The sequence below is a fragment of the Heteronotia binoei genome, chromosome 5 (genome assembly GCF_032191835.1).
Source record: "Heteronotia binoei isolate CCM8104 ecotype False Entrance Well chromosome 5, APGP_CSIRO_Hbin_v1, whole genome shotgun sequence".
In the NCBI taxonomy this organism is placed as follows: domain Eukaryota; kingdom Metazoa; phylum Chordata; class Lepidosauria; order Squamata; family Gekkonidae; genus Heteronotia; species Heteronotia binoei.
In genome coordinates, this window is record NC_083227.1 from 62,205,352 (window position 1) to 62,232,388 (window position 27,037).

General features: G+C 42.3%; 1 protein-coding gene across 1 annotated transcript in view; it reads right to left on the reverse strand.

The window, feature by feature from the left end:
* LOC132572472 (contactin-3-like) overlaps positions 1 to 27,037 on the reverse strand; it is a 367,650-nt gene that overhangs the window by 18,215 nt on the left and 322,398 nt on the right. The window contains exons 10-14 of the mRNA XM_060239563.1: positions 21,207 to 21,334; positions 12,885 to 13,060; positions 3,417 to 3,534; positions 1,272 to 1,430; positions 1,016 to 1,165 (exon numbers count right to left, since the gene is read on the reverse strand). Of these exons, the coding sequence (XP_060095546.1) occupies positions 1,016 to 1,165; positions 1,272 to 1,430; positions 3,417 to 3,534; positions 12,885 to 13,060; positions 21,207 to 21,334 (731 nt within the window). The remainder of the gene's footprint in view (positions 1 to 1,015; positions 1,166 to 1,271; positions 1,431 to 3,416; positions 3,535 to 12,884; positions 13,061 to 21,206; positions 21,335 to 27,037) is intronic.

Below are 27,037 nucleotides of genomic sequence, written 5' to 3' on the forward strand. Positions count from 1 at the left end.
AGCCACTGATGGACCTCTGCTCCATATTTTTATCTAACCCCCTCTTGAAGCTGGCTATGCTTGTAGCCACCACCACCTCCTGTCATTCTGCACCAATACTCTAATGATAAACATTACCAAATTTGAAAAAAAGAAGGGCGGGGGGCTCTTACAACCTGCACATACACAATGAAAACAATGTAGTAGTCAACTTGTCAAACCACACAGTTGTCAGACTTCTGAAGAACAATCGTTAAACAATTTCCTTCTGAGTGTTCTTGTTCAGTAATCACATAGACCTACTTTATCCTCTGCATGCTTTACTCAGCTATATATAAACAGCTGTTTTGACTATTGTAAGGAATACTCTGGTCTTCACTTGTATCCACATGTCTTTGTGTTCCCAAAACATCAATGACAGAGCTGCAATTCTGTAGGGAACAATTTTCTTGTCTGTGTTTTCCCTTGAAGTATTCTAGAGTTGAACATCAAATACCACTATTTAGTGACCTTCTCTAGTAATCTCAAACCTGTGGTGACTGAAATTGGTTTTCCTTATCTCAGGACATGAGAACCCACAGTCTATGCACTCTTCTTTGCCCCCCCCCCAAAAAGAATGTTCAATGACACCAAAAGCAAAATATTCACTGTGCCATCAAAATGACTATGCAAGCAGCACAAGGTCTACCTCCCACAAAATGGACAGGTGATACTGTTTTCCTTGGACTGAATAGAAACCATTCTTATTACAGGCACTCTACTATGAAATTTTGGTTCTGTACTTTAGCATAAGGAAGATCTCCACTACATATGTCAAATTCTAACTCAATCACTAAAATTCTGATTGGGTGGAAAACAGCATAAAATGTTTTAAATAAATGCCAAAAAATAATCACTGAGTGTGTATCAATAGCCTTATCATGTAACATTAAAAAAAAAAGAGAAACCTGAAAATTGTACCAAACTTGGAAGATCCCCAAAATAGGAAGATTTCAGTTACATCAAATGAAACAAACAAACAGAAAAACCCACTAACCTGCCTCTTCAGTTCTTACTTTTTCTGAGGGCAAACTAGGTTCTCCACCTCCAATTTTGTTACTGGCAACAACACGAAATTCATATTCAACCCAAGGATTTAAGTCTACTGCAGTGGCTGTGAAAGTTTTTCCATCAATGACATCAGGAACTGTTACAGGATACATTGAGGGGAAAAAAATAAGAATAGCTTGTCTACTTGATGATAGTAATACATTCAAAGTGTGGTCATAGCAGTTAATTTTTTTCCCCTTTACCTGTTGTGACTCTTTGCCAACCCACTGAAAAAGGAGTCCTGGCCTGTATAGAGTAGCCAGTGATCGGGCTGTGATTGTCTAAGCCCTCATACCAAGAAAGCCGAGCTGTAGTAGCAGTTATTTCATCTACTTTTACTCGTTCAGGTGGTCCAGGTGAGCCTAATGCAATCAGATACCAGATTTTAAAATTGGAAGGCTTCTGTAAAGACAGTGCATACAGCACAAAACTCTCAACATGGTACCGAAGGATTTTCTATTTTGCTAACACTGTAGGGGGAAGAAAACAATTTAGCGAGATGTAGAAGTGCAATTTTTTACATTTACTAAACTCCTGCTTCGTTATTTTATGGCTATAAAAGCAAGCTCTGAAACAGCAATTCCACAAGTAGAGAGCAGATGATGTATTCTTTCAGGGACTTTTATTCAGAAGGATTTCTCTATCTTTTCTAATTCAGTGTCTTTCACTTTAGTCCTTGATGTCCTCCTTTAATCTCCTAATACATCTTTGTGGTTTGACAATTTGTTATCTAAAGCAGTTTTTGCCATCATGCACGCTCTGTAGTCATTTTTTCCTGCACAACATCGCATCAGTGCCATGGACAGAAATTCAGCCCTGCAAGCTTTCTGCAGCATTCCAGAAAATCCTGATTTTCCACAATTTATAAAATATATTGCTTTAGCTACAAACACTGAGGCAGAGCTAATGAAATGTCCCTTAAAAGCACAATAGCATAGCTACGGCTGGCAAATGCCACATTCCGCTTAACACACCTGAAACAGATTTCTCTTATTTTAAGCCCTGTGGACTGTTGGGGATGGCATTGCTTGACAGTTTAAATAAATTTAGTGGCTTCTTATGTGACTTTATGATCAGGATGATGATTACAAATTGAAATAAGCAGCAACCCCCAAAGCTGACAATGCAAAAATCCATTTCCTTATTTATTGTATAATCAAATTTGATACTGATATTTGCTTTGAATATCTAAGCCTGAATAAGAAAGCTCATGGTATGAATTCACATCTGCATGGTACATTGCTTGAGGACTACATGCTCTCTGTGTTACAAGGGATAACTCTTTTCCTTGCAGAATTTATGGAGAACTATGCTGAAACAAAATCTGCCAGCAGTGGTTCACATGTGCAAGTCATCACTCACATAATGATCAGTCAGTGACCATTGGCTCAAATGAAGATGTGCATGTGTGAGACCATAATGGATGTGTAAATTCTTCCTCACTTGAAGGCTCTGATTTCACCCATCCTAATTTCTTTTATGATATCATACTCTGAATAGAAATATACAGGGCTTTTTTTGGTGAAAAAGCCCAGCAGGAACTAATTTGCATATTAGGCAACACCCCTGACATCACCATTGTTTCACATAGGGCTTTTATGTAGCAAAAGCCCAGTGGGAACTCATTTGCATATTAGGTCACACCCCCTGATGCCAAGTCAGCCAGAACTGCCTTCCTGCTCAAAAAAAAAAAAGGCCCTGGAAATAGGAAATAATATATATATATTATTAGGAGACCAATCAAACCCCCAGATTCATCTGACAGCTTCCCAGAATGTGCACCCCACCCCCTACAATTTTACTTGGCCAGTATACCATGTTTCAAAAGGCTCAACAGTGGCTGAAGTGGAGGAAAAAGAATTAACTACCTGGATAGTTTTCAAAGTATAAAGCGTAATAATAACTTTTTTTAAAAAAAATCCTTCTGTACTAGCTGATGCTATCAGATTTGATGCTGAAACAGGTAGTAGTCGGCCTTCCACTGACAATACATGGGCGGGCTTCTCCCTGAAGCACAAATACAACATGTGCATGTTATATGACTTATTTTATCACTTCTGTCAGGATGCACATTAGCTATAGCTGAATATTCAGAAGGTGTCTTTCTCATGCCTGCTTGGAATGATACAGCAAAATGGGAAAATGAAAGGTATCAACTCACACAGTTGTCTTTTTTTTTTTTTTAAATCTCAGTGTTGGACTGTAACACCAAAGCGAATCCTGCTACACCCCAGTGTGAAGTAATCAGCCTGATGCTAGGCATAATTTCTCGTGCTTTTTGCATGTCTGGCAATCAGAAAGCCTTAATCACATCCTGGACCTTCATTCAGGATTGTAAGAAGCATTACCTCGCACTATCAGATCTGCTGCAGATGACACACTATCCACCTCTGTCTTTACCATGCACACATATTTTCCACTGTGCTTCAGCTGGATATTCCTAATCATTAAGTCTCCAGATGCACTCTGTTGAGAGGGATAAAGATTTGTGGAAAAAATATTTTTAAAATCTGTTCTGTTCAAGATTTAGGTATTTCTTTTAGGTAAAAAACTTAAATGGGTGGTGGTTAAAGCAAAAGAGCAAATTTAGCAAGCCTGGGAAAAGCAGACACAAAAACAGTGGAGTGAACTGAGACCACAAGAATAACTACTGGGTATGGCTGGGAAATCTGGAAACATACAAATATACAATGCAACTGGAATAACCATTCAGGTCACCTTTCTGTAAGATTCTTAGCACTAAAAAGAGCTAACCATGGCTATTTATGTACACTTTCCTTTATTGAGATTAGTCGTTCCCGAAGACTGACAGGCTGCATTGACATCATTTTCCATCATTCTTTTTGTTTGTTTAAAATGACTGCGAGTTATCCCACCACTGTAGCTATGTCTGTTTCCTGCAATGCTAAAGAGGGCACAGCAGTTCTTCAGTTTGCAACCTTCAGGTGACTAAGGCAGTCGCCTACTTGGCCAGTATCCTCCACACCACTGAACTGCAGGGATGATGATAACACAGATCTCTTTTAAGCTGATCTTCCTGTTAGCTTGAAGGTGAGGTGATATTCAATGCTTTCTACTCTTATCCTTCCAATTCTGGGCAGGGTGTGTGTATGAAAGGGTGGTAAGAAGAAAGATTACCCTCTCATTTGCTTACCCTGTCAATTTGACCCCTCTCCTTTCCATCCCTTTTAAGAAAGACTGAAACTGTGAGTTGAACCTGCCAGGAGCCAACATTTTGCAGTTCTGTTCTGTCCACTCTGCACAGGATTGCTAGGATTCTGCACAGTCAACAGTCTTTAAAAGAATTAATAAAAAAAAACTAACACCCACCAAAGTAACAGATCCCAACATAGAAACGTAAGGAATAAGCGGAAATGAACAAATATGCATCCCAGAAAAGCATCCAGTGATGTTCAAGTAAAACTAGCTTCAAATTAATGCTGCTACAGAGAAAAGCCATCATGGAAACACTCTCTTTCTGTGTGTGTTTGCAATAGAGAGTTTGATAACAGAACAAGGCAAAGCTATTTTTAGTGGCCTCCTACAAAATCCCTGGAGTCTTAACTCTGAAAAAGCTGAAGGGGAGACTAATAAAAGGTGTCCTTTAAATTTACATGGGAGACGGCTACCTGTAGGCCACTAGGGGATAGTAGTTATGACTTGAATTCCCTTATGGCAATTAGAGGCAGGAGATGCCTCCATACAGAAAATTGAATTCTTAGTAAGGGTTATAGGGGTCCCATTTCTAAAGGGAGAAACATTCCTTTTGGTCTTGCTATGTTTGTGTTGTGTCCATTCAGAATACTCTCCCAGAATGGATCAAGAAAGATCAATTTTAAAATCTGCTACTGGGAGGGTCAAACATGCTGACCTAGTCCGGTCTGACAGTTCATTTTCTCCCACAAGGAAAATTAGGTCTGTAACACAATGATTAGATTAACTCTATGAAAGATAATGGGACTCAAAACGGGGACCCCATCATTTTGATTCTAACTTCTTACTTTGTGTGTCCATCACAGCAGAAGAGAGGTGAAGGAAGAGACTGCCATCTTGTTGTTGCATGCCTGTCAAGGAACTTGGACAAAGGCACTACAGACACAGAAAGCCTACTACCTATGATACCTAGAGCTTGGATGAGCCATGGAAAAGTGTCTTCCTTATCGTATAGGAACTAGATGTTGCAACTTAACCTTCTGACTTTGATTTTCACTATGCCTCTCAGTTTTGAAATTTCGGCATATCTGGTAGGATACACATTTTTTAAACCAATGCAGCAGATGGGCTTCTGTATGTGCACACTAGAATGGTCAGCCTACTAAGGCAACATGAAGGAGTTTTGATTGTAGAGCACTTGAAAGAATCACCAACTAACTTTGGTTTATGTAGGAACGTAACAGCCAAACACATGCACCGTACTGACTTGAAATATGTCATAACAAATAACATGAAATGTATTATTTGATGGGGCTGTTCCCATTTTAAGGGACATAGCTGAAGTCAATGCTGATTTGGATTGAAATGTGTCTCAAAGACAACGTATTAAAGGTGCTTCCACCAATCAGAATCTTTGTTATATAAAAAGACTACTGTTCACCTTTTTAAATGTACATGATGGAAAATGTCTTTGTTTAGTGCTGGGATTTCCTTCCACACCTGATAGATGACCAAATTAATTTTCAGTCCCATCTGCGCAAACAGATTTGGCCTATGTTACAAAATGAGCTGAATGAACTAAATGTCCATTGCTCTGTCCAGCAATGTGTAACCGAAGGGTTTTTTTTTTACTGTTTGTTTGTGTGTGAGTATAAGTTTTAGAACTCTTTAATACTCTGGTTATAGCAAAAGACAGAGACATATAGTGGCTCCCTGTTTCTGTCTCTTGTTTTTCTCATACATGGAAACTTTTCCTCTTTTCAAAGACCAAATATCTATGGCAGTCTCAGATGTCTCACCTTACACTTTAGATATCCCTGTTGAATATATTAACAAACCACCACTGTCAGTCAGCCACCTGTAACTTCTTGCCAAATTAGATAATCCAAACTGTGTTGCTTTCTTTAGGGACAGGAGAACAAATATGCATTCTGAAGTTACCAAAGCCTTTGATAGGATAAAGGATAATTCCATGTGAAACTAAGAACTTTGAAGATAATTGCTCACAGGAATCCATAAGACTGACTTAGTTACAAAGGAGTTTCACTACCACAGGTTCTACTGAATTGAATGCAAGAGAGCCAAACAGCTTCATCACATGCCTAGCTAAAATGAAGAACTGAATCCTCTGTGGCATAAGAGACAAGAGAGATTTCTCAGCATCTGTGCCTCTAGAGATTTTTTTTTTAAATCTTCAAAGAGTAGTACTTTGCACAGGTCATTCTTACTTAGTGAAATCATTGGTAAAGAAAATGAATACTCAGACGCAGCAGGAACACACTCCACATCATCTGATGACAATGTTCTTTATATGCTGTGGAAGTGACACATAAAAGGATCTGGACTCTTTCTATAGAAATGTCACATTCAAGGGTTCCCTGATATTACACAACATTGTAAGAGAAGCATTCAATGAATTCAAGGATATGGAACAAACATTCATATCAGGGGTGTAGCTTTTGTTCTGCCAGAGGATGTGCTACATGCTGAGAGAACTTTGTCTCTGAACCACTAAATACAGGGAAGGTGCTCCAGATTGATGCTACAAGTCAGTCTTTCTATAACGTTTGCAGAACCCTAAACTGGACAGAAAAGATTAAATCATCCTCCCATGATTCATTAATAACCAAATACTAATTTGGATCTGGATTAAAATTAGATTTTTAAAACCAATTCTTTGTTCTTGCTATAGACCATGGTCATGCTGTTCCTGGAAGTTCCCTATTCCTTAAATGCAGCATTTCATGGAGATCAGTGGACTGCAGTGGGAAGGAGGAGCAGAGTATTTCATTCTGCCACTGGAAATCTTGGGACTCAAAGCAATCCACTGTTTCCAACAGAAGTGCTAAGCCTGAAAAAGTATCTTCTGCATGAGCTGTCCGTATATGATCAAATCATTTTATTTATGGACTGGTAGGAAAGCCATGGATAGTAGTTAAAAACTGAAGCAGAACTGACATTAATGTACAAATATTCGGTATACAACTCATGAAGGAATGAGATAACGATTTAGGGATCAGCAGACTGCAGGAGTGATAAGAGACATTTAAGTTACTTTGTTATGCTGTGTACAAGACCATGGATGCTGGATAGAGGTTTCTGAATTCAGCACAGAAAATTCAGACTTCTGGCAGCTCTCCTGGCTTATTGCCATCAGAAAGTGACGTATACTTGAACAAACGTGTTGAAATAGTTAGCGAATGGAATTTACTAGGCTTCATGTCTTACTTGTATCTTTATATTGTTACTGTAATGCCCTGCGGCGTAGAGTGGTAAGCTGTAGTACTGCAATTCAAGCTCTGCTCATGACCTGAGTTTGATCCTGACAGAAGATGGGTCCAGGTAGCTGGCTCAAGATTGACTCATCCTTCCAAGGTCGGTAAAATGAGTACCCAGTTTGCTGGGGGTAAAGTGTAGATGACCAGGGAAGGCAATGGCAACCACCCCGTAAAAAGTCTGCCAAGAAAATGTTGTCATGTGACGTCACCCCATGGGTTGGTAATGACTCGGTGCTTGCCTTTACCTATAATATATATGCCAAATCTGTTGGCTTGAATGAATGAATAACAAAATGGCTCAGTTTTGATCTTATGCAGCTTATGAAGCTTCCCAAAAGTTGGCTCATAAGACTCGCATTTCATATACGAAGAACATAAATATGAACCTTTTCTGTAGTTATACCATTTTTCAATCCTAAATTGAAAGCTAAATACTATTAACCAGATCTTCAAAAACACAAGGTACAAATGCTTTGGACATTATCCCTTCTTGTACTACTTTAATTAAAAGGTGTTTGCTCCTAAAATAACAGATCAAAATTCTTCCAGTGATAAAAAACATACACTAGCTCTAAATTCATACAACCAAATGAGAAACGACAATGCAAAGCTACCTTGAAGACAGAAAACGTGGTAAGAAGTGCATAGTCAATGTGCATCCCCCACATGCAGTAATTTATCTGTACAAGCTAATCTTGTACTAAGCAGTCTAAGGATACATTTATTCAGGGGATTGCCAAACAGAATAATTTTGCCTTAAGTAAAAGCTTGAGTGCTCTTTTAGTGACAAGTTTGAATAGGCACAACTATCCCATATCTAACAACAGCAAACATTATCACCCTGGAAGAGATAGTGGGGAAGGAGGAGTGTGTCAGTGGTGTGTAAACTCCATTCCAACATTAATCATTCATCCTATCACTAGAATGTGCTACCAAAGCCTTAGCATTTCCGTGTAAATCAATCTTGGATACCGCAAAAACATTTTGCAAACAAGAATGCAGCAGAAACACACTCTCATGCCATCAATGTTTCTTGGCAGCCAGAGAGATTTTATTCGCTACTTCCAGCCAGCAAAATTAGATCTATGCTGCTGTGGACAAGTTATGATGACAGGAAGGTCACCTTCTCTGCTGAGCACCATGCTATCCATGGAACACAAATTACCAACAGTCTGGGTGGTATTAATACCAGTAATGGCACTGTAACCACTTCTAATTTTGATGCCTGCACAATTTTAGCTGGTATTTGGTTTCCTGACACAGGGATATCCACAGCAGTTTGCAGGCAGTCTGCTTGATTCTTCCACATAACTCATTTGTCTGCCATAATTGAGACATTTTGCCATAATTGACACATTGTGGGGATAGATCAAGACGGGTAGCCATGTTAGTCTGTCTGTAATAGAAGAAAAGAGCGAGACTCCAGTAGCACCTTAAAGACTTAACACATATGTGGCATATTTTGTGAGTCACTGTTCAGTTTTTGAGAGGGTTCATATGGGAGAGTAGTTTATTTCATGCTGCTAAAAAGGTAGCAAACATCTGGAGCAAAGTAAAAATTAGAAACAGGAACAAGATTTTCAGCATGCTATGCTCCTGCTACAATACCTAGCAATATTTATTCTTATGAATCAAGCTTCTCAGTAGCTTCTTCAAAATACTGCCCTCTCTTCCCCACCAGTTCCATGGCATCTGAGGCCCTTAAAAGCATCCCCTTATCTAAAGGATAAAAACTGTTCTGAAACATGGGAAGACAGAAAGACATACCATGACTCAGGAATAAAAGATGGGACTGTTGGAAGGCACTGCTGGGTGGTATTCTAAGGCTAGTGTAATGCAAGAAAGTCACAGTGGTTGATCCCACAGTACTGCCTCTGGCTTAGAAAATCTGCAATCTGAGGTACACTTCCAGCTGATCATTGCCATTATGATGCTGCTATAACTCCATGTTAAAATCCAGATTTAATTGTGCAGAAGACATAAAGCTACATTATTTTCTGAAAAAAAAAAATCAATTCCTTCTCTTGGCCTCATCAGTCATTCTCTAAAATGTCACCCTTTAAAGTTAGTGGAAGAATACAGAATTACTGTGCTATGGAATTCAATTACTATTTAATTACTGCTGAATAGTTTTGATATGTCCCCAAGTAGAAGAAGAGGAGATTAGATTTATACCCCGCCCTTTACTACCCAAAGGAGTCTCAGAGAGGCTTACCCTTTCCCTTCCCTGTGATGTAGGTGGAACTGAAAGAGCTCTCCCAGAACTGCTTTGAACAGAGCAGTGAGAACTTTGTGACTGACTCAAGGTCACATCAGCAAGTGCATATGGAGAAGTGGTGAATCAAACCCGTTTCTCCCAGATAAGAATCCATGCACTTAACCACTACACCAAACTGGCTCTCATGTAGGTAACTACATGCACTATTTTAAGTGACAGGCATAAACTAGTGGTTTATTTGTACATTACCAATAAGTTCTATGCGAAGTCACCCACTGCTTCCATTACGATATTTTTTAGAAGCCCAACATGTAAACCCAGCCTGTAGACAAATACAGATGCAACTTCAAGGTGATAACCTGACAACTTGTTTCTAAGGGGTGGGAAGTCTTTCGGCTCAAATCCCACAGAGAGAGGACAGCAGTATAACTGTTACGATCACTTTTATTTTCTAGAAAAATGAACAGGAGAGACAAGCATCTTGATGACCATTTAGGTTAAAAGGTGGCTTGAAGATTAAGTTTTAAATGTGAAATAGCCTCACAACACACATGGTACAAATGCTGTATAATACAAATGCTGTATTATAGCTGTTCATATAATTTCATTCTATAGAGTTTGTCAGCAAAAACAGTCACCTGTTAAGAAGTTATCTGAAAAATTGAGCATCCATTCTTGCTAAAGTCAGTTAAGCAAAGATTTCTGGACAATGCAAATAAGGACCTTGGACAATTAATATTGGCTAAAGATTTGGAGAGCCAATTGCCAAAGGGCTTCTAGGTGCATATGGTGATGAAGGCGGCCAATTCCCTCCCCCCCCCCCCCCCCGCTCACTGGTGGACAGATCATTAGGCTTCATTCAGTGCTTTGGAGGACTCTAACTTTTAGGATTGTTTGAGGTTGCTATTGGAAAGGGGAACTAAGATCTCTTCATGTCCATAAATCACACTTCATGTGACAATATGAATCCTTCATTAGTGCAATAAAGTCATTTTGTAAAAATGTTATGTCCAATCAGCCCTTTCAATACACACATCAGTCTGATAATTCCCATCACTGTTATTCTAAACTTGTTCAGACAGATAATAACTTTTGTTTGGTAGGTATGCATTTATTATAAAAGGGGGAAACATTTTTTCAAATTGATTTTTTTCAAAAATGATTTTTAACTTCAGCACCGCAGAACTTCCCATGTGGCTTACGTATCAATGACAGTATCAGTAAACACAGAAATGATTAAGACGTAAATATGTCAGAAATTCTCTTCCACCCAACACCCCAGAAGCTGTAAGTCGCTTTTACATTTTGGGGTATAACTATCAACTAAAGGAAAGCTTCTTTTTGTTATTCCTTGTGATGAATTACAGAGGAGTACCTACATCAGTCTATTGCAATAAAACTGAAAATGAAACTTGTGGCACCATAATACCACAAGTCTTTTATTTTTTAAGGTGCCACAAGGTTTCCTTTTTGATTCTGACTAAATCTTAATTTAGAAATTTTTAAAAATCTGTCATTGGATCTTACATTTGTACCATTTTGCATTCTAAACCAGTGCCTACCAGCTATATGTAGCTCTGCTCACTATACCTGATTCCTCGTCTGATTAAGTGTGCTTAGAGCACAAGAAAACTTACATTCTGAATAAAACTTAGTTGGTCTTAAAGGTGAAACTTGACTCCTACTTTGTTCTAGAAATTTTAAGACACTGATGCTTTTTACCTCATCTTCCAAGAACAAACATTTTCCTGGGTTTTAAGCTGAACGTAATACATAGAAAACACCCACAATCAGATCAGGTTATTATGAAGGCCTATTTACTGTACTGTTAAGTAAAAATAATGGAACAATCATAGCTCTTTCGCTTTCTATGTATGATAGATAATACTTGGTTCAGTTAAATTCTTGTTTCTGTTTTAATTGTAAAACCTAAGGCTTAACTCATTTTCTCCCTGTTCTTTTGTTGAGATATTGAATTTAGATACTAACTTTGGAAATAAAATGGCACAAGTTTATGTTGACCTACATTAAGATATGTTGTGCCGAATAAGCAAATTGCCTGTTAGTTAGAGATGACCGCTAAATCCAAGTTGATTGTATTTTACAATCTAATGAGAGTCATCGTCATACCCTCAGACTGCTAAACAGATCGAATACACAATTTAGGTATCTCTATTAGATTAGAGAATCTAAGCAGCGTGACTTTCTCATCTGATGTTAAAACTATGTTACATTAGAGAATCACCTAATATTCACATTAGAGGCTCTTCCAGAATTCTTGGTTGTACTTTTCCCAGAGATGCCTGAATCGCAGAACAGCACAACCTGGATCTCAGAAAAAGTATTTCTCCAGTATCTGCAATTTTCAGACACTGGGGAACCATATGGAACCCAGGGCTGCCCCCCCCCCCCCCCGGGCAATTACTAAGAAGTGGAATTGCTGAAAAAAACTGTATCAGAATTGTTACAAAGTGAGAAAAACGGAATGAGTTTCCCTACACTCTACTGTTCCAGGTATTATGCTCACAAACCACCTCATCTTTGGTATTAGAGATGAACTGGGAGAAAGATGCTTTATGGGGAGGGCAGGATATAAATATAATAATAAAATAAAATAAAATGCTTGATTAATTTCACTGTATACCAGTTAGAATGGGATTTGCAATTCCAGTCACCAACTTTCCAATAAGGAAGGAAACACCATCATCAAAATTCCAGCCATCATTTTTGCATCATCACTCCCTGCCCTATTAACTCAGCAGTCTTCTAGAACAATATATATAATAGCTCAAAGGACTATTAGTCATCCTACCAATGCTTGGTAATAAAATAATTTGGTCCTGAAAAAAAAGTGTCCCATTTTAAACAGTTAGCAATACAGAGCAACCCCCCCCCCCAATGCCCATACTACCTAGAGACACGTTGTCATTATGAGAAGGCTAAACTCATTATTTAAAAACAAAACAAGAACATAACAAGCGCCTTGATGGATCAAAATAGTGGCCCAACTAGTTCATCTTCCTGTTTCACACAGTGGAGGCCCTCCTCTGATACTGACAGCTATTCAGTGGTTTTCTGCTATGTTGGTAGAAAACATAATGTTCATATTTTTGCCCTTTTGGTGGGATCTATAGATAATTTCTTAAAGAAAAAACTTTACAACTTACCCCACCTACTCTTTCAAAGTGGGATGCATCTTTTCTGAAGTCGGTTAATGCATTGTTAAAATACCACATGAAGCTGACATCCAACAAGGGGTCATGCTGAACTTGGCAAGGCAGGATTACACTTTCTCCTACAGTAACATCCATGTTTGAAGGGGCTTGTGTTATACGGGTTGGCTCTGTGAAAAAAACCATAAGAATCAATTGTAACTGCTTAGTTGTTAAACTACATTGCTATGGTGTGTTCAAACCATACAATATTCTGTGAAATTCACCTAAAAGCAACAAGCATTGCTCAAAAAAGTTTCTAAAACTCAGAGAACCTTTCAAGAATATTAGCAGACCTTTATAATTGGATAGTTAGTTATCTGAAAAAGATGCAAGATTGCTGTAAAATGTGCCATTGGTGTTTTGTTTTATTTTATATACCCCCCCACCTTCTGAGATTAGGCAGGAGGCAACCCAGGAGAGGGTCTTCTCAGGCTTGGCACCAAAAGCTCTGAACTCTCTCCCCATGACGATTTGTCTATTGCCTTCTTTTGCTATCTTCCACCAATCGTGAAGTCTTCTTTGTTTTGTTTGTCATTCCCTCAATGATCCCTCCTTCCTAATCATTTTTGAAAATGTTTTGTACATATTTTAACTGTTTTGTATGTATTTTTAACTCTGTTTTTTGATTAGGTGCTGGGGAGTTGATTTAATGGCTTTTAAGTGAAATTTTATTATGTGTATTTTAGTTTGTTTGCTGCCTCAGTGGCCCTTCTAAATGTGGGAAAGCAAGATATGAATTCCATAAATAAAATAATACACAACATTGCTTCTCATTGTGCTGTATTGCAGGGGCAGTCCTCTGCTGCTGACATGCATTCTTTTAGCACTAGAAGCTTTCATTCTTTAAATGAGCTAGACAGCACCTACCATCTGAGGAAAGTGCCACACACTGAAGGGCAGCCTCTGCAATGGATGCAGATTGGCTCAAAGAGAAGTAAAGCTTAGAAGCCAAGGCAAAAACTTTCACTTGTGTCTAAAGCAAAAATTATTCCATTGTGGGAAAATCCAAACCTGCCCCTGTTTGCAAAGCAGGTCAGTCCAGAAGGAAGGAGGCTGAAATGGTTCCAAGGACAAACCATGGAATAATGTTATGTGATTGTGTCTTGGTGATACGTGTGCTCCCTGCTGTGGGTGACTCAAAAATTAATAATTCCCACTTTCCCAGATAACCACATTTTGTTGTGGCACCTGAACTTAAACTATGATCTCTTCTCTGTATCCAAACCAGGATTCCAAAGCGATTAACTGATTCAATCTTGCTTTGGAAATCTGACATTAAAAGGAAGAAGATGCTGCTGCTGGAGGTTTGGTCATAACAACAAACTGTGGAAGGAAAGTGTGCCCTATTGAGGATCATGCAATAGCAAGTCAGTCAGTCAGTCATTCTTTATTATGGTCATTTGGCCAATCATATAACACGTTTACAGGTAAAAAATTTTAAAGCTTATAATAAACCAGATAAAACAATTTAAAATTAAGATCTAATTACAATACGGTTTCTGAGACCTTAAAATCACCAAAGAATCTAGATACTTGATGAGTAATCTTAGCATTCTTATCAGAGAGAAGATAATCAAGTCTTAACTTTTTTCAGTGAAACCAGAGATTTTGTCAAACAACAGAGTAATAATCTCAACATGTGCTTCCTTATAAAATGGGCAGTTAAAAACGTGCTCTATAGCTTCAGCCTCTCTTAACAGAAAGGAGCAGAGCCTTTCCAGGTAGGGAGTTTTGTTATACCTGCCTTCCAATACTGCAGAAGAGAGGGCCAGGCACCTTGCCAGGGTAAACACTCTTCTGAGTCCATTTATTTCTAAAGATGTTAAATAAACTGCTGGCTTCACAATATTTTGAAAGTTTGACCACACATACACATTGCAATATCAGTTTGGCATTCTTCTTCCCCAATCCTCTGTTTAAGTAATCTCTTTGCCTGATTGTAGCCACAAGGCAGGAGAGCATGAGGAGAGAAACCAATCCTGACAATACGGTTCTGAACAGATATAAGCCAATGAGTTGTCTCTGATTATAAAAGGGAATAAACCCTGGGGATTAAAGTGTCCCTTTAGCCATACGCACTCACACACACATATAGATAGTATACATACCCATGCTTCAACTCTAACGCTGTCTGTCTCCAGTCTTAACCTTGCATTAGGCACACACCTGGGTACCTGCAGATTTTTTCTTAAAAACTTAGACCACACTCTTTCTTGGGGGGGGGGGTAACATGAGCTTGGTGGCTCTACAAATGTCCCATACAGTAATTGGGCTCACCTTTTAACACTTAATAGTTTATGAGCTGCAAGGACATAATATCCCCCTTGCAATTGGTAAAATTTTGCTATGGTATTTGACGATCTTTTCTCTTGATTGGTAACATATCTGCTGTGGTTAATCCTAGAGTTTGAATCCTATAGGACTGCCCCAAGATATCTGAAGCTCTAAACTTGCTCAATCTGATGATCATTGATTGACCATGACCTGGTCTTTAATCTCTTCCCAAAGGCTACTATTTTAGTTTTCTGATAGTTGAGAAATTCACTTTCACAATGTGAGAGCTTCCTAAGAGTTCTTCTAAGACCTACCAAGGCAGCACTGTGTCACCAGCACATAGAAGCACTGATACAGGCCTACTTGGCAAGGTTAGGGGGATGGAGTTCAGTAGTGTCGAGCCAGGTAGACAGATTATTTATATAGAAAATAAATAGAATTGGAGCTAACAAGCATCCTTGCTTGACACCTCTAAAAGTTTGAACAGCCTCAGTAAGATGCCCTTCTATCTTCCATCTTACTCTTAGGAAAGTTTGATCATGCAGATAGATGAATTGAGAAGTTTGTCCCATAGCCAAGTTCTGGATATTGGATCAAACATAGATTTAAAATCAACAAAAGCAGTATATAATGAAATTACTCCCTAGGTGGAATATTTCTCAGTGAGATATTGAATAATCAAGACTGCCTGCTCTGTTACTAGGATGATTTCTTGGTTAAGCCAATCTAAAAATTTATGCCTTTGCATACAGTTTGCTTGTGACATTCAACAGACTAATCAGCCTGTAGTTTGACGGATCCTCTCTTTTACCCAGGGCTTTTTTTTGAGCAGGAACACACAGGAATGCAGTTCTGCCTGGCTTAGAGTCAGGGGGTGTGATCTAATATGCAAATGAGTTCCTGCTGGGCCTTTTCTACTAAAAAGCCCTGTGCAAAACAATGGTGATGTCAGGGTGTGTGTCTTAATATGCAAATAAGTTCCTGCTGGGCTTTTTATACAAAAAAGTCCTGTTTTTAACCTTTTTATAGAAGGGAACTACTATCATCAGGCCCCATGACATAGGCATACAGCCTAAGTCATCAATATGAGAAAAGAGAGGGGCCAGATAAGAGGCAACAGAAAGCCATGTTTTATCATTATGTCTGAACCAAGTCACAGGGAGCCAACACAAGCATTTCTATATTATTATTATTATTTTATTATCATTATTATTATTATTTTATTTCTATTCTGCCCCTTCCCCCTTTTGGGGGGCTTAGAGCAGAGTACAACAATTTAAATTAAAATCACAATAAAATCATAATAAAAAACAAGTTCAACATTCAGTAAGTGAAGTAAGTTAGTTCAGCAAGGTGATATGAAGCAAGATGGTATAGCTCCACAATACAGTGATGCAGCGGGCTGTAAGGGCGTAGGGGGAGGCCAACTGATCTAATAGATGGGTGCCCACTGCCTCATCCAAAGACCTGGCAGAACAGCTCCGTTTTAAGGCCCTACGAAAGGCCAGTAGGTCAGGTAGGGCCCGGATCTCCATTGGAAGCTGATCCACCAGGTCGGGGCCAGGACCAAAAAGTCCTGGCCCTGGTAGAGGCAAGTCAGGCATCCCCTGGGCCAGGGACTGTCAGAAGATCCTGGGAGGCCGAACGAAGCAACCTCTTGGGCATATATGGAAGGAGACTGTCCTGTAGGTATGTTGGTCCCAGGCCGTGTAAGGCTTTTAAAGTCTAAACTAATACCTTGAAATGGATCCAGTGCTCTATAGGCAGCCAGTGCAGGTCGCAGAGCGCCAGCCGTATGCTCACCCATATAGGTGATGCAGTCAGCAGGCAAGCTGTTGCATTCTGCACCTGCTGCAGTTTCCGGGGCAAGCCAGTGAAGAGTGAGTTACAGTAATCCAGCCTGGAAGTTACCATTGCATGGATCACTGTAGCCAAATCTTGGGAGGATAGGTATGATGCTAGCTGCCTGATCTGCCATAGATGGAAGAAGGCAGATCACGCAGCTGTTGTGACCTGGACCTCCATGGAAAGGGAGGCATCTAGAATCACTCCCAGACTCTTCACCTGCTGGGCCGGTACCAAGGTGGCCCCGCCCAGGGCTGGGAGCTGGATGTACGAATCCACCCCCCCTCGATTCAGGTACAGGACTTCCGTCTTAGTTGGATTTAACTTCAGTCGACTCTGCTGTAGTCATCCAGCCATGGCTCCTAATGCCTCTGACAGCTGTTCAGGGGTGGAAGACGGTCTGCCGTCCATTGACAGATAGAGCTGGGTGTCATCAGCATACCAAAACCTCGGGCAATCTGGGCAAAGGGGCGCATATAGATGTTAAATAATGTAGGCGAGAGAATATTTCCCTGCGGCACTCCACATATAAGTGGGGAAGTCTGCTCACAGCATCACCCTTTGTCCCCGTCAAAAACCATTGTAAAGCCACCTCCCACACCCCGGCAATGGCAAGGCGGTGGGTCAATAGGTCATAGTTGACCATGTCAAATGCTGCTGATAAGTCAAGAAGAATCAGCAAAGCTGACCCGCCTTGGTACAGGTGCCTTCTTAGGTCATCTGTGAGAGCAACTAGTACAGTCTCCATCCCATGGCCCGAGCAGAAGCCGGACTGGAATGGGTCCAGGGTGGATGTTTCATCCAAGAAAACCTGCAGCTGCTCCGCTACCGCTTTCTTGACTACCTTTCCCAGGAATGGCAAGTTAGAAACTGGGCAGTAGTTAGCTAGCACACTAGGGTCCAGCGAAGGTTTTTTCAAAAGCGGGCGAATTACAGCCTTCTTTAAAATCTCTGGGAATGTCCCACATGTCAGGGACAGGTTAACAATCTCACCCAGAGAGTCCCTAATGCCATCCTGGCAAGCCTTCACAAGCCAGGATGGACAGGAGTCCAGGGGACCGGTGGTAATTTCACTGCATCTGGGATCCTGTCTACATCCTCCAATGTGAGTCAACTGAAGCGGTCCAATATTGGACCATCCGACAGCCAAGGGGCTTCCAGTTCACATACTGTATCAACCATGGCTGGGAGGTCCTGGTGGAGAGTCAAGATTTTATCTGCAAAATATGTTGCAAAAGCTTCAGAGCCGATATCAAATTCTCTATCTTTTTGGTTGCTCGATGGCAAAGTTGTCAGAGACTGAATAATGACCCACCAGAGGGCACTGGATCCTGCAGGGCCCCTTGGAACCGCTCTGGGTCCATTTGGCTTTGCAGGCGAGCATAAATCTGCTCGCCGCCTAAACAAGGTGGAAGCTGCAGGTTCAGCCGGACTTTCAAGGCATAATGGTCAGACCATGGAACAGCGTTTGCCACCATCAGATCGACTGATATCCCTGCCCCAAAGATCAAATTTAGCATGTGACCGGCCTGGTGTGTGGGAACAGATACAAATTGGTTGAGTCTCTGCGTTTCCATGGATGACACCAGGTCCTGTGCCTGCAAGGACGCCACGTCATCAATGTGAACATTGAAATCCCCCAAGACTAAAAGTCTGGGGAAGTCCAATGCCCAGGTGGACACCGCGTCCAGCAGGACAGGTAGGCTCTCCGGTGGTGTGCTAGGCGGTCGGTACACCACCCAGATCACCAAACTCTCCTCAGTTTCCCACACCAGGCCAGTAATCTCTATGTCAGCGATGTTTAGGTCAGGGAGTGTCCTGAAGGAAAAGGAGTCTCGAATGAGCACTGCAACTCCCCCCCACCCGCCCATTTGTCCAAGACTGGTGAAGGATGGCAAACCCAGGTGGGGTAAGCTGGTTCAAGGTAACAGTTTCGCCATCCCGCACCCAGGTCTCCGTCATACAGGCTAGGTCCACTTGTTGTGCTGTAACAAAGTCCCACAAAGTAGCGATCTTATTATTAATGGACCTGGCATTTATCAACACCAGTGAAGGAGATGGGTGATTTATCCTAGCCCCACAACCAACATGTCTCAGGATGGAACACAGGTGAGAGGGGGTCCGAGCATTTCCATATCTTCGACTCCCTCTCTGTTTCGTAACCTAGTCCCACTGTCATACCTTCCCCGCCCTGTTACAACGGAAATCCTTGACCCTGACATGGTCTCCCCCATGCAGTGCTATTTGACCAAAAGAGGCCCTGCTAGCATCTGCCAATAAAAATCCAAGGAGCGGCCTCTCATTCATTAATCTACCCGCCCACTCCTTTCTCACGCACCATGCTCTTAATTTCAGTTTTGCTCCCTACTATCTCTATTATTATCTAACTTCCCCTAAAAATCAAGCTCATTAGTTGTCTCACTATCTAACAAATCAAATAACATCTAACAGTTTAAATTAATCCTACTACTAATTAATTACTGGCAAGCCAATTAATAATAGTTATCCTCCCACAATTTTCCACCCTCCCCGTCCTACACAACCCAATTAATTAGCTAAATAAAATATTCAGTAGCGCTTTAAAAGGTCCAATTTAAACAATGAGTTCCAATTAAACAATTTATTAAATTCCTAAAATCAAATTGATTGGAAAAGAGCAATTTAGAGCTTGAATTAAAAGTTAAGGCTTCAGATACAGATGAATATGCAAAATAAGATGCTAAATAAAGTGCTGAATAAAGTGCTGAGTGCTAGGCCAGCTCTTCCAGGTTTTCCTGAGTTCACTGTCTGTCTATGGTGGCCCAGTGTGGTCTAAATTCATGATGAATGTTCGTACTGTTCCTGGGGGTAATCCAGCAGGCCGAGGAAGCAGTGGCTGTTTCAGAATCCTTCCACTGAGTCAGCAGGGCATTAGGTGGGGGTAGGGACCAGAGTAGGGTGATGGTGGGCGGATTAGTTGGTCTTCAGGGCCGCATCTGCAGACACTGTTAGGTGCGCCCCACAGGCTCTCCACTGAGCCAAGCACCCCATCAATGCAGCGTCAGTGTTCTGTCGTTGCGGTGCCTGACTCCCTTTGGGTCGTCGCCTCTCCCCTTCGTCTCTCCACCGCCTTTCCTGCATACACAGCACACACAGCGCGGCAGTCTAGTAACCAGCTCAGCCCTGATACGTAAAGACTCTCAAATGTAAAATTAAGCTTTCTAAATTATATGTTCATATCCATACCAAGAGTATGCATTGCACATTTCACCTGGACTTCATATCAATGTCTTTTAAAATGTGAACTGAATTCAAAATTGAAATAATTTTTTTCAGTTAACACAATTCACAATCGTGGAGAAATGCCATTTTATGTGTGGGTTCAACTGTCTGTGAATTGGATGGGAGAAGACTATCAAACTCGCCTTGGTCTAGTCTCCTCCTCATTTCCCTTCCTCTCCTGTCTGCAACTAGTAATCTGAGGACAACTCTCTAGAGAGGACAGGAAATCCCTCAAGGTTAGAGGAGATCTGCCCAGAATGCTACAGGAGAGAGAGGCAGTTCCTGGATGGAAACTGCTGTTTATACTGTTGAATTTTGGGCAGGAAGCAATCAGACATTGGTTGGAGCTTGCCACAGCAGAGCCCTGCTCCTGGGCCAGAGATGGTAGCCATTTTGGGGAATTTGTGTGACCAAGTAACTCCAAGAGTAACTAAATAAGGTGCCTGCCCTGCATACCATCTAGATAGGGCATGAGTTTATAGCAGGGAGAGAGATGGAGTGTTTTTGCCTATGCTATTTCTTCCGTTCACTTCTGATATGCCTGTAAATAGTTTTAAAATCTTTCAACTGTTGAAGGAGTGAAATCCCTCTACCCTCTACCCACATAGTTCCCCCTACCACTTGGTAATGGTAAGCAGCTGGCTACCAACTCTCCAGGAGAGCCCCAAAGATCTATGGGAAGCCCCAAGGTGGGTTCCTAGTGACACCAGAGGGAGGCTAGGAGGCTGTTCCTCCTAACCATAGCCCAAGACAGGGACAGTGGTGGCAGCAATACCCTGAGGCAGTGAACAGCCCCTTCAGGTCAGAATCCCAGGAGGGGTAGGCAGAGCCAGGGACTGCAAGCTGATGCAGTCCCGGTTTGCCACAGCAGTTGAAAAATAATTTGCTTATTACCTGTAACTAATAAAGTTGTTGAGCTAGTAGCTTTTCCAAACTGGTTCTCCGCCAGGCAAGTATAACTTCCAGCATCTGATTTACTCACATTAGCTATTTGTAGGCTTCCATCTTTTAACAGCGCTGTTCTAAAAATACAAGAGGTAGGGAAAAAAGATTGTAAGACTACAGAGAGAAATGTGCATATTCATTACACTCTGTAACTGGGAAAAAAATCAGCTTCATTACAAATTTTCTATATTTCCCCTGCAAAATAGCAGGTTCAGATCTTTCCTTTCTAGTTGCATAACAATGCTAATTATGAGGCAGCTGAATCCACTGCTCAAGTGGTATATCTTACTTTCTCCCCCATGCACTAACTCCCACATGGGCAGTCTTTCATCACACTGTGAAAGCTCAGCAAATGCTTATTACCAGTCTGGTAACAGGACTCATCTGGTGCCTCCACTCTTCAGATAAAATCTTTGCTGGGTTCTTCATATCAGAGGGTGGAGCTTCCTAGGTCAGAGTACTATCCGCCTTAGATGATGGCATTTGCTTATATAGATGGATGACTATTAGTATACACCAAGGACAAAGCCATTTATTCAGAATTGTTTCAATCTGATAAGAAGCAGACTATGATTCCTATGAGATGGTTAGGGGTACTGGTATAGGAATATGCTTTTGGATTCTAATATAAAGTTATAATTAAGGATAGGCTTTTTCAGTAGGAAGTTCAAGAAAGAGGGGGGAAAGGTAGGAAGAAGCACTGGGAAATAAAATGAAAATGCAGGTTACAATTTACCAGAGATTCCGGATAGGTAACTGCTCCCTCCTGAGAAAACTAGGAAGATCAACAGATTGTGGGATCCAACTCACAGCATTTTCCTTTTGAACATCTTGCCTGCACAATCTTTCACATGTACTTTCCCCAGCCTTATCTCTCACCTGGTTTTTGCTTTTACTAGATGGCATGTCTAAAAGCTGTCCTCGTTCTTTTTTTTTTTCCCAAATAGGAAAATTCCTGAGAAGGCTGAGTGCAGGTGCAACTATATTCCATGGAAAGGCAGAGGTGCCACATCAACACAGCTGAAGGGCCTTTGTGACATTAGAGAGGTCACATGTTAAACAACCACAAATTAGATGTTGTCAGAAGAGGAGCATGAAAGAGACTATTTAACTAATATATGATACTGCCAAAGAAAACACTGAAAAGGGACTGCTTGCAAAACCTACAGCTTGCACCTGCTGCTAGGATCATAAAACATGTGCTAATTGGAAGCCAAATGTACACTTTGCAGATAATTAGATAAAATCATGCTTGATTCTGTTCCCCTTGCTTTTCTTTTTTTCTCCACAAGAATAGAAGTTACAAATAGGAGAAAGGTTGCACTATACTGTTTGTACTGAATAACTGCTGCATATATTGTATGTTATATTTGGACAAGATGTTCAAAAGAAGAATGCAGTAAGCTGGAGCCCACAATCAGAGAGAGCCAATTTGGTGTAGTGGTTAAGTGTGCGGACTCTTATCTGGGAGAACCAGGTTTGATTCCCTACTCCTCCACTTGTACCTGCTGGAATGGCCTTGGGTCAGCCATAGGTCTCGCAAGAGTTATTCTTGAAAGGGCAGCTTCTATGAGGGCTCTCTCAGCCCCACCCCCTCACAGGGTGTCTGTTGTAGGGGAAGAAGGTAAAGGAGATTGTAAACCGCTCTGAGACTCTGATTCAGAGAGAAGGGCGGGGTATAAATCTGCAATTCTTCTCATCTGCTGATCTTGGCATTCACAGGAGGGAGAGAGGTTGGAAATGGCTGACAGGGAGCAAGTAAAGATGGGAAGACTGGCAATCCTATGTGGACTTTGGACACTGGATCTAACTCAGTGATTAATGCGTGGGACTTTACAAAACAAAATCATACCAGAGGATAAACTATTGTCTGCAAAAATTAGCTTGTATACAATTGTTTCTTAAGATTCTCTTGTGACGACATCCACAACATCACAACTTATCATCATCCTTCAAATAATATTAAATCCCTACATCTAGCAGGATGATCAGTACTTTCACAACCAGTTACAATATATGCTGCACATTGAAGTTATCACATATACCTGCAGAGTTCAAACTGGGGCTTTCTTTTAAAGAAGAGAGTTGTCCCAAGGTCCTAACTGTTCAGCTAATTTCCACTTCTGACTTATTTACACAGTGAATGACCTTATTAAAAATTAAGTAGATACATATAGCCATCCACAATGATCAACTACTATCATTTACTATACTCAATCATAGCTTAAACATAGACGACAATAATAACAATAATATCTTAAGCATAAACATAAACTACAACCAGGCCTCGGATTCAGCGGGAGCTCACAGGAGCATAGCTCCTGAACCTTTCTGAGAGTTCCACCTCCTCCTTCCCACCTTGTCCATTGAATAGTAGGTGCAGCTGCATAACGATCCCTGGATGAGCTCCACCACCTATTTTTCTACAAAACGACCCCTGACTACAACTATATAAATAATACAATATATATTCTTATTAGAGCTTATTTATTTATAGTTTTGATTTTTCACCTCTGTTTAAATATCTTTAATCTATCTGTCACAGCTTTCTTCATGTCTAATATTTTAATATAACAGATGGCTATACATATCTATTTATTTACTTTACTTTACTTTACTTTATTCGATTTATATCCCGCCCTACCCCACCGAGGTGGGCTCAGGGCGGCTTACAACAATAAAAGCTAACAAAGGTCGATTTAAATACAATTAAAATTATACAATAAAATACATAAAAGCCTAAAAATACATAAAACTCACATCGATATACACTATGCTACTATTACTTAAATCAGTCCTTCAAATTTCCAATATTCAGTAATCTGATGCTTAAGATTTAATATTCAGGCATTCTGCTCACAGTTAATTATATGCCAACCGGAAGAGGGTTGTTTTACAGGCCCTGCGGAACTGTTCAAGGTTCCGCAGGGCCCTCACCTCCTCCGGGAGCTGATTCCACCAACAGGGAGCTGCAATCGAGAAGGCCCTGTCCCTGGTCGCTTTCAGACGGGCCTCCTTTGGCCCAGGGATTATAAGGAGGTTCTGAGACCCCGACCTCAGCACTCTCTGGGGGACATGTGGGGAGAGACGGTCCCTAAGGTAGGCAGGTCCCAGACCATAAAGGGCTTTAAAGGTCATAACCAGCACCTTGTACCGAACTCGGTATGTTATCGGCAGCCAGTGCAGTCCTCGAAGCCCCGGCTGGATGTGCTCCCGTCTAGGGAGCCCTAACAACAGCTGGGCAGCGGCATTCTGCACTAGCTGCAACTTCCGGGTTCGGCACAAGGGCAGCCCCATGTAGAGGGCATTGCAGTAATCCAGCCTCGAGGTGACCGTTGCATGGATCACTGTTGCTAGGTCGTCGCCCTCCAGGAAAGGGGCCAACTGCCTTGCCCGCCTAAGATGAAAAAATGCGGACTTGGCAGTGGCTGCTATCTGGGCCTCCATAGTTAGGGTAGGCTCCAGTAGCACCCCCAGGCTCCCAACCCTGTGTGCCGCTGACAGAGGCACACCATCGAGGGCCGGTAAGGGAATCTCCCTCCCTGGACCACGGCGACCCAGGCAAAGGACCTTTGTCTTCGTCGGATTTAGCTTCAGCCCGCTCAGCCTGAGCCATCTAGACACGGCCTGCAATGCCAGGTCCAGGTTTTCTGGGACACAGGCAGGCCGGCCGTCCATAAGTAGATAGAGCTGGGTGTCATCAGCGTACTGGTGGCAACCCAGCCCATATCTCCGGGCAATCTGGGTAAGAGGGCGCATATAGATGTTAAACAACATCGGGGATAGAACTGCTCCCTGAGGGACCCCGCAATCCAGCGGGTATCTCTGGGACAATTCACCCCCAATCGCCACTCTTTGTCCCCGACCTTTGAGGAAAGAGGTAAGCCATTGTAAAGCCAACCCCTGAATCCCCACGTCGGCAAGACAGCAAGTCAGCAACCGATGGTCGACCGTGTCGAACGCTGCCGACAGGTCTAACAGCATCAGTACCGCCGAGCCGCCTCGGTCCAGATGCCGCTGGAGATCATCCACCAGGGCGACCAGCACTGTCTCCGTCCCATGACCCGGGCGGAAGCCCGACTGATGGGAGTCAAGGACGGAAGCATCCTCCAGGAAACTCTGTAGTTGCAACGCCACTGCCCTCTCAATGAGTTTACCCAAAAAGGGTAAATTCGAGACCGGCCGATAGTGTGCCAATTCGGCCGGATCCAGTGTTGGTTTTTTTAAGAGGGGACGGACCACTGCCTCCTTAAGAGGCGTTGGAAATTGCCCTTCCATCAGGGATCTATTTATGATATCCCGTATAGGATACCTAAGCTCCCTCTGGCAAGATTTAATAAGCCAGGAGGGGCAAGGGTCCGAATTGCAAGTTGTAGGGCGTGCAGACAAGAGGATCCTGTCAACTTCCTCCAAGCTGAGAGCGCCGAAACCATCCAGAATACAATCTGAAGACAGGCAAGGAGCCTCGGGTTCGGATACTGTCTCCAATATGGCGGGGGTGTCGCGGCGGAGCGATGCGACTTTATCTGCAAAAAATTTCGCAAAAGTCTCACAGCCTATTTCCAATTGACTAACGTTTGGGCTGCCCTGTGGCAGCGTTATAAGAGTCCGAATTATGTTGAACAATTGTGCCGGGCGCGAAGTTGCAGATGCAATCTTAGCCGCAAAGTATGTTTTCTTTGCGGCTTTGACTGCCATCTCATAGGACTTCATACACTCTCTATAAGATGTTCTAGTCGCTTCGTCTCGAGTACACCGCCATTGCCTCTCTAGTCGTCTGAGTCCTCGCTTTAGTTGCCGCAACTCCTGGTTATACCAGGGTGCTAGCTTTAGGCGAGGGCGCAGAGGACGTCTAGGTGCAATCTCATCGATGGTCCTGGAGAGCCTATCATTCCAGGACTCCACCAGATCATCAAGGGAGTTGCCAGAGGGCCAGGGATCCCGTAGAGCCATCTGGAACCGTTCGGGGTCCATCTGGCTCCGCGGGCGAGCTAAAATAGGCTCGCCGCCTAAACGGGCTTGGGGTGGGATATTCATACGAGCCTTAAGGGCATAGTGGTCCGACCATGGCACTGTCTGAGCAGTAATATCGTCCACTAAAATTCCCGCCGCGAAGATCAGGTCTAACATGTGCCCCGCCTGGTGGGTAGGCGTTGTAACAAACTGGGAGAGTCCTAGCGTCGCCATGGATGACACTAGGTCCATCGCCTGACTAGAGGACATGTCATCAGCATGGACATTGAAGTCACCCAGGATCAAAAGCCTTGGGTACTCCAATGCCCAGCCTGCTACGGCCTCCATCAGGGATGGTAAGGCGCCGGCTGGTGCGTTAGGCGGTCGGTACACCAGCCAAACCGCCAACCCCTCCCCAACGTCCCACGCCAAACCGGCACATTCAATGCCCCCGATCTCCGGAGGCGGGAGGGCCCGAAAGGAGTAAGCCTCTCGTATGAGTATAGCCACCCCTCCCCCCCGCCCGCTAGTCCGGGACTGGTGAACGACCGAGAATCCTGGGGGAACCAACTGGGAGAGAGCTACAGTCTCCCCTTCGTGCACCCAGGTCTCGGTCACGCATGCCAGGTCCATATCCTGTTCGAACAGGAACTCCCGAAGGGTAGAGATCTTATTATTGATGGACCTGGCATTACATAACACCAGTGACGGAGGCGGGTAATTTACTCTGGCCCTACTACTTGCCACCGTCGGGATGGGACGTAGGCTGGAAGGGGGTCGAGCCCTGTTGTGTCTCAACCCCCTTCCCTTATAATTCCGCCTAGTCC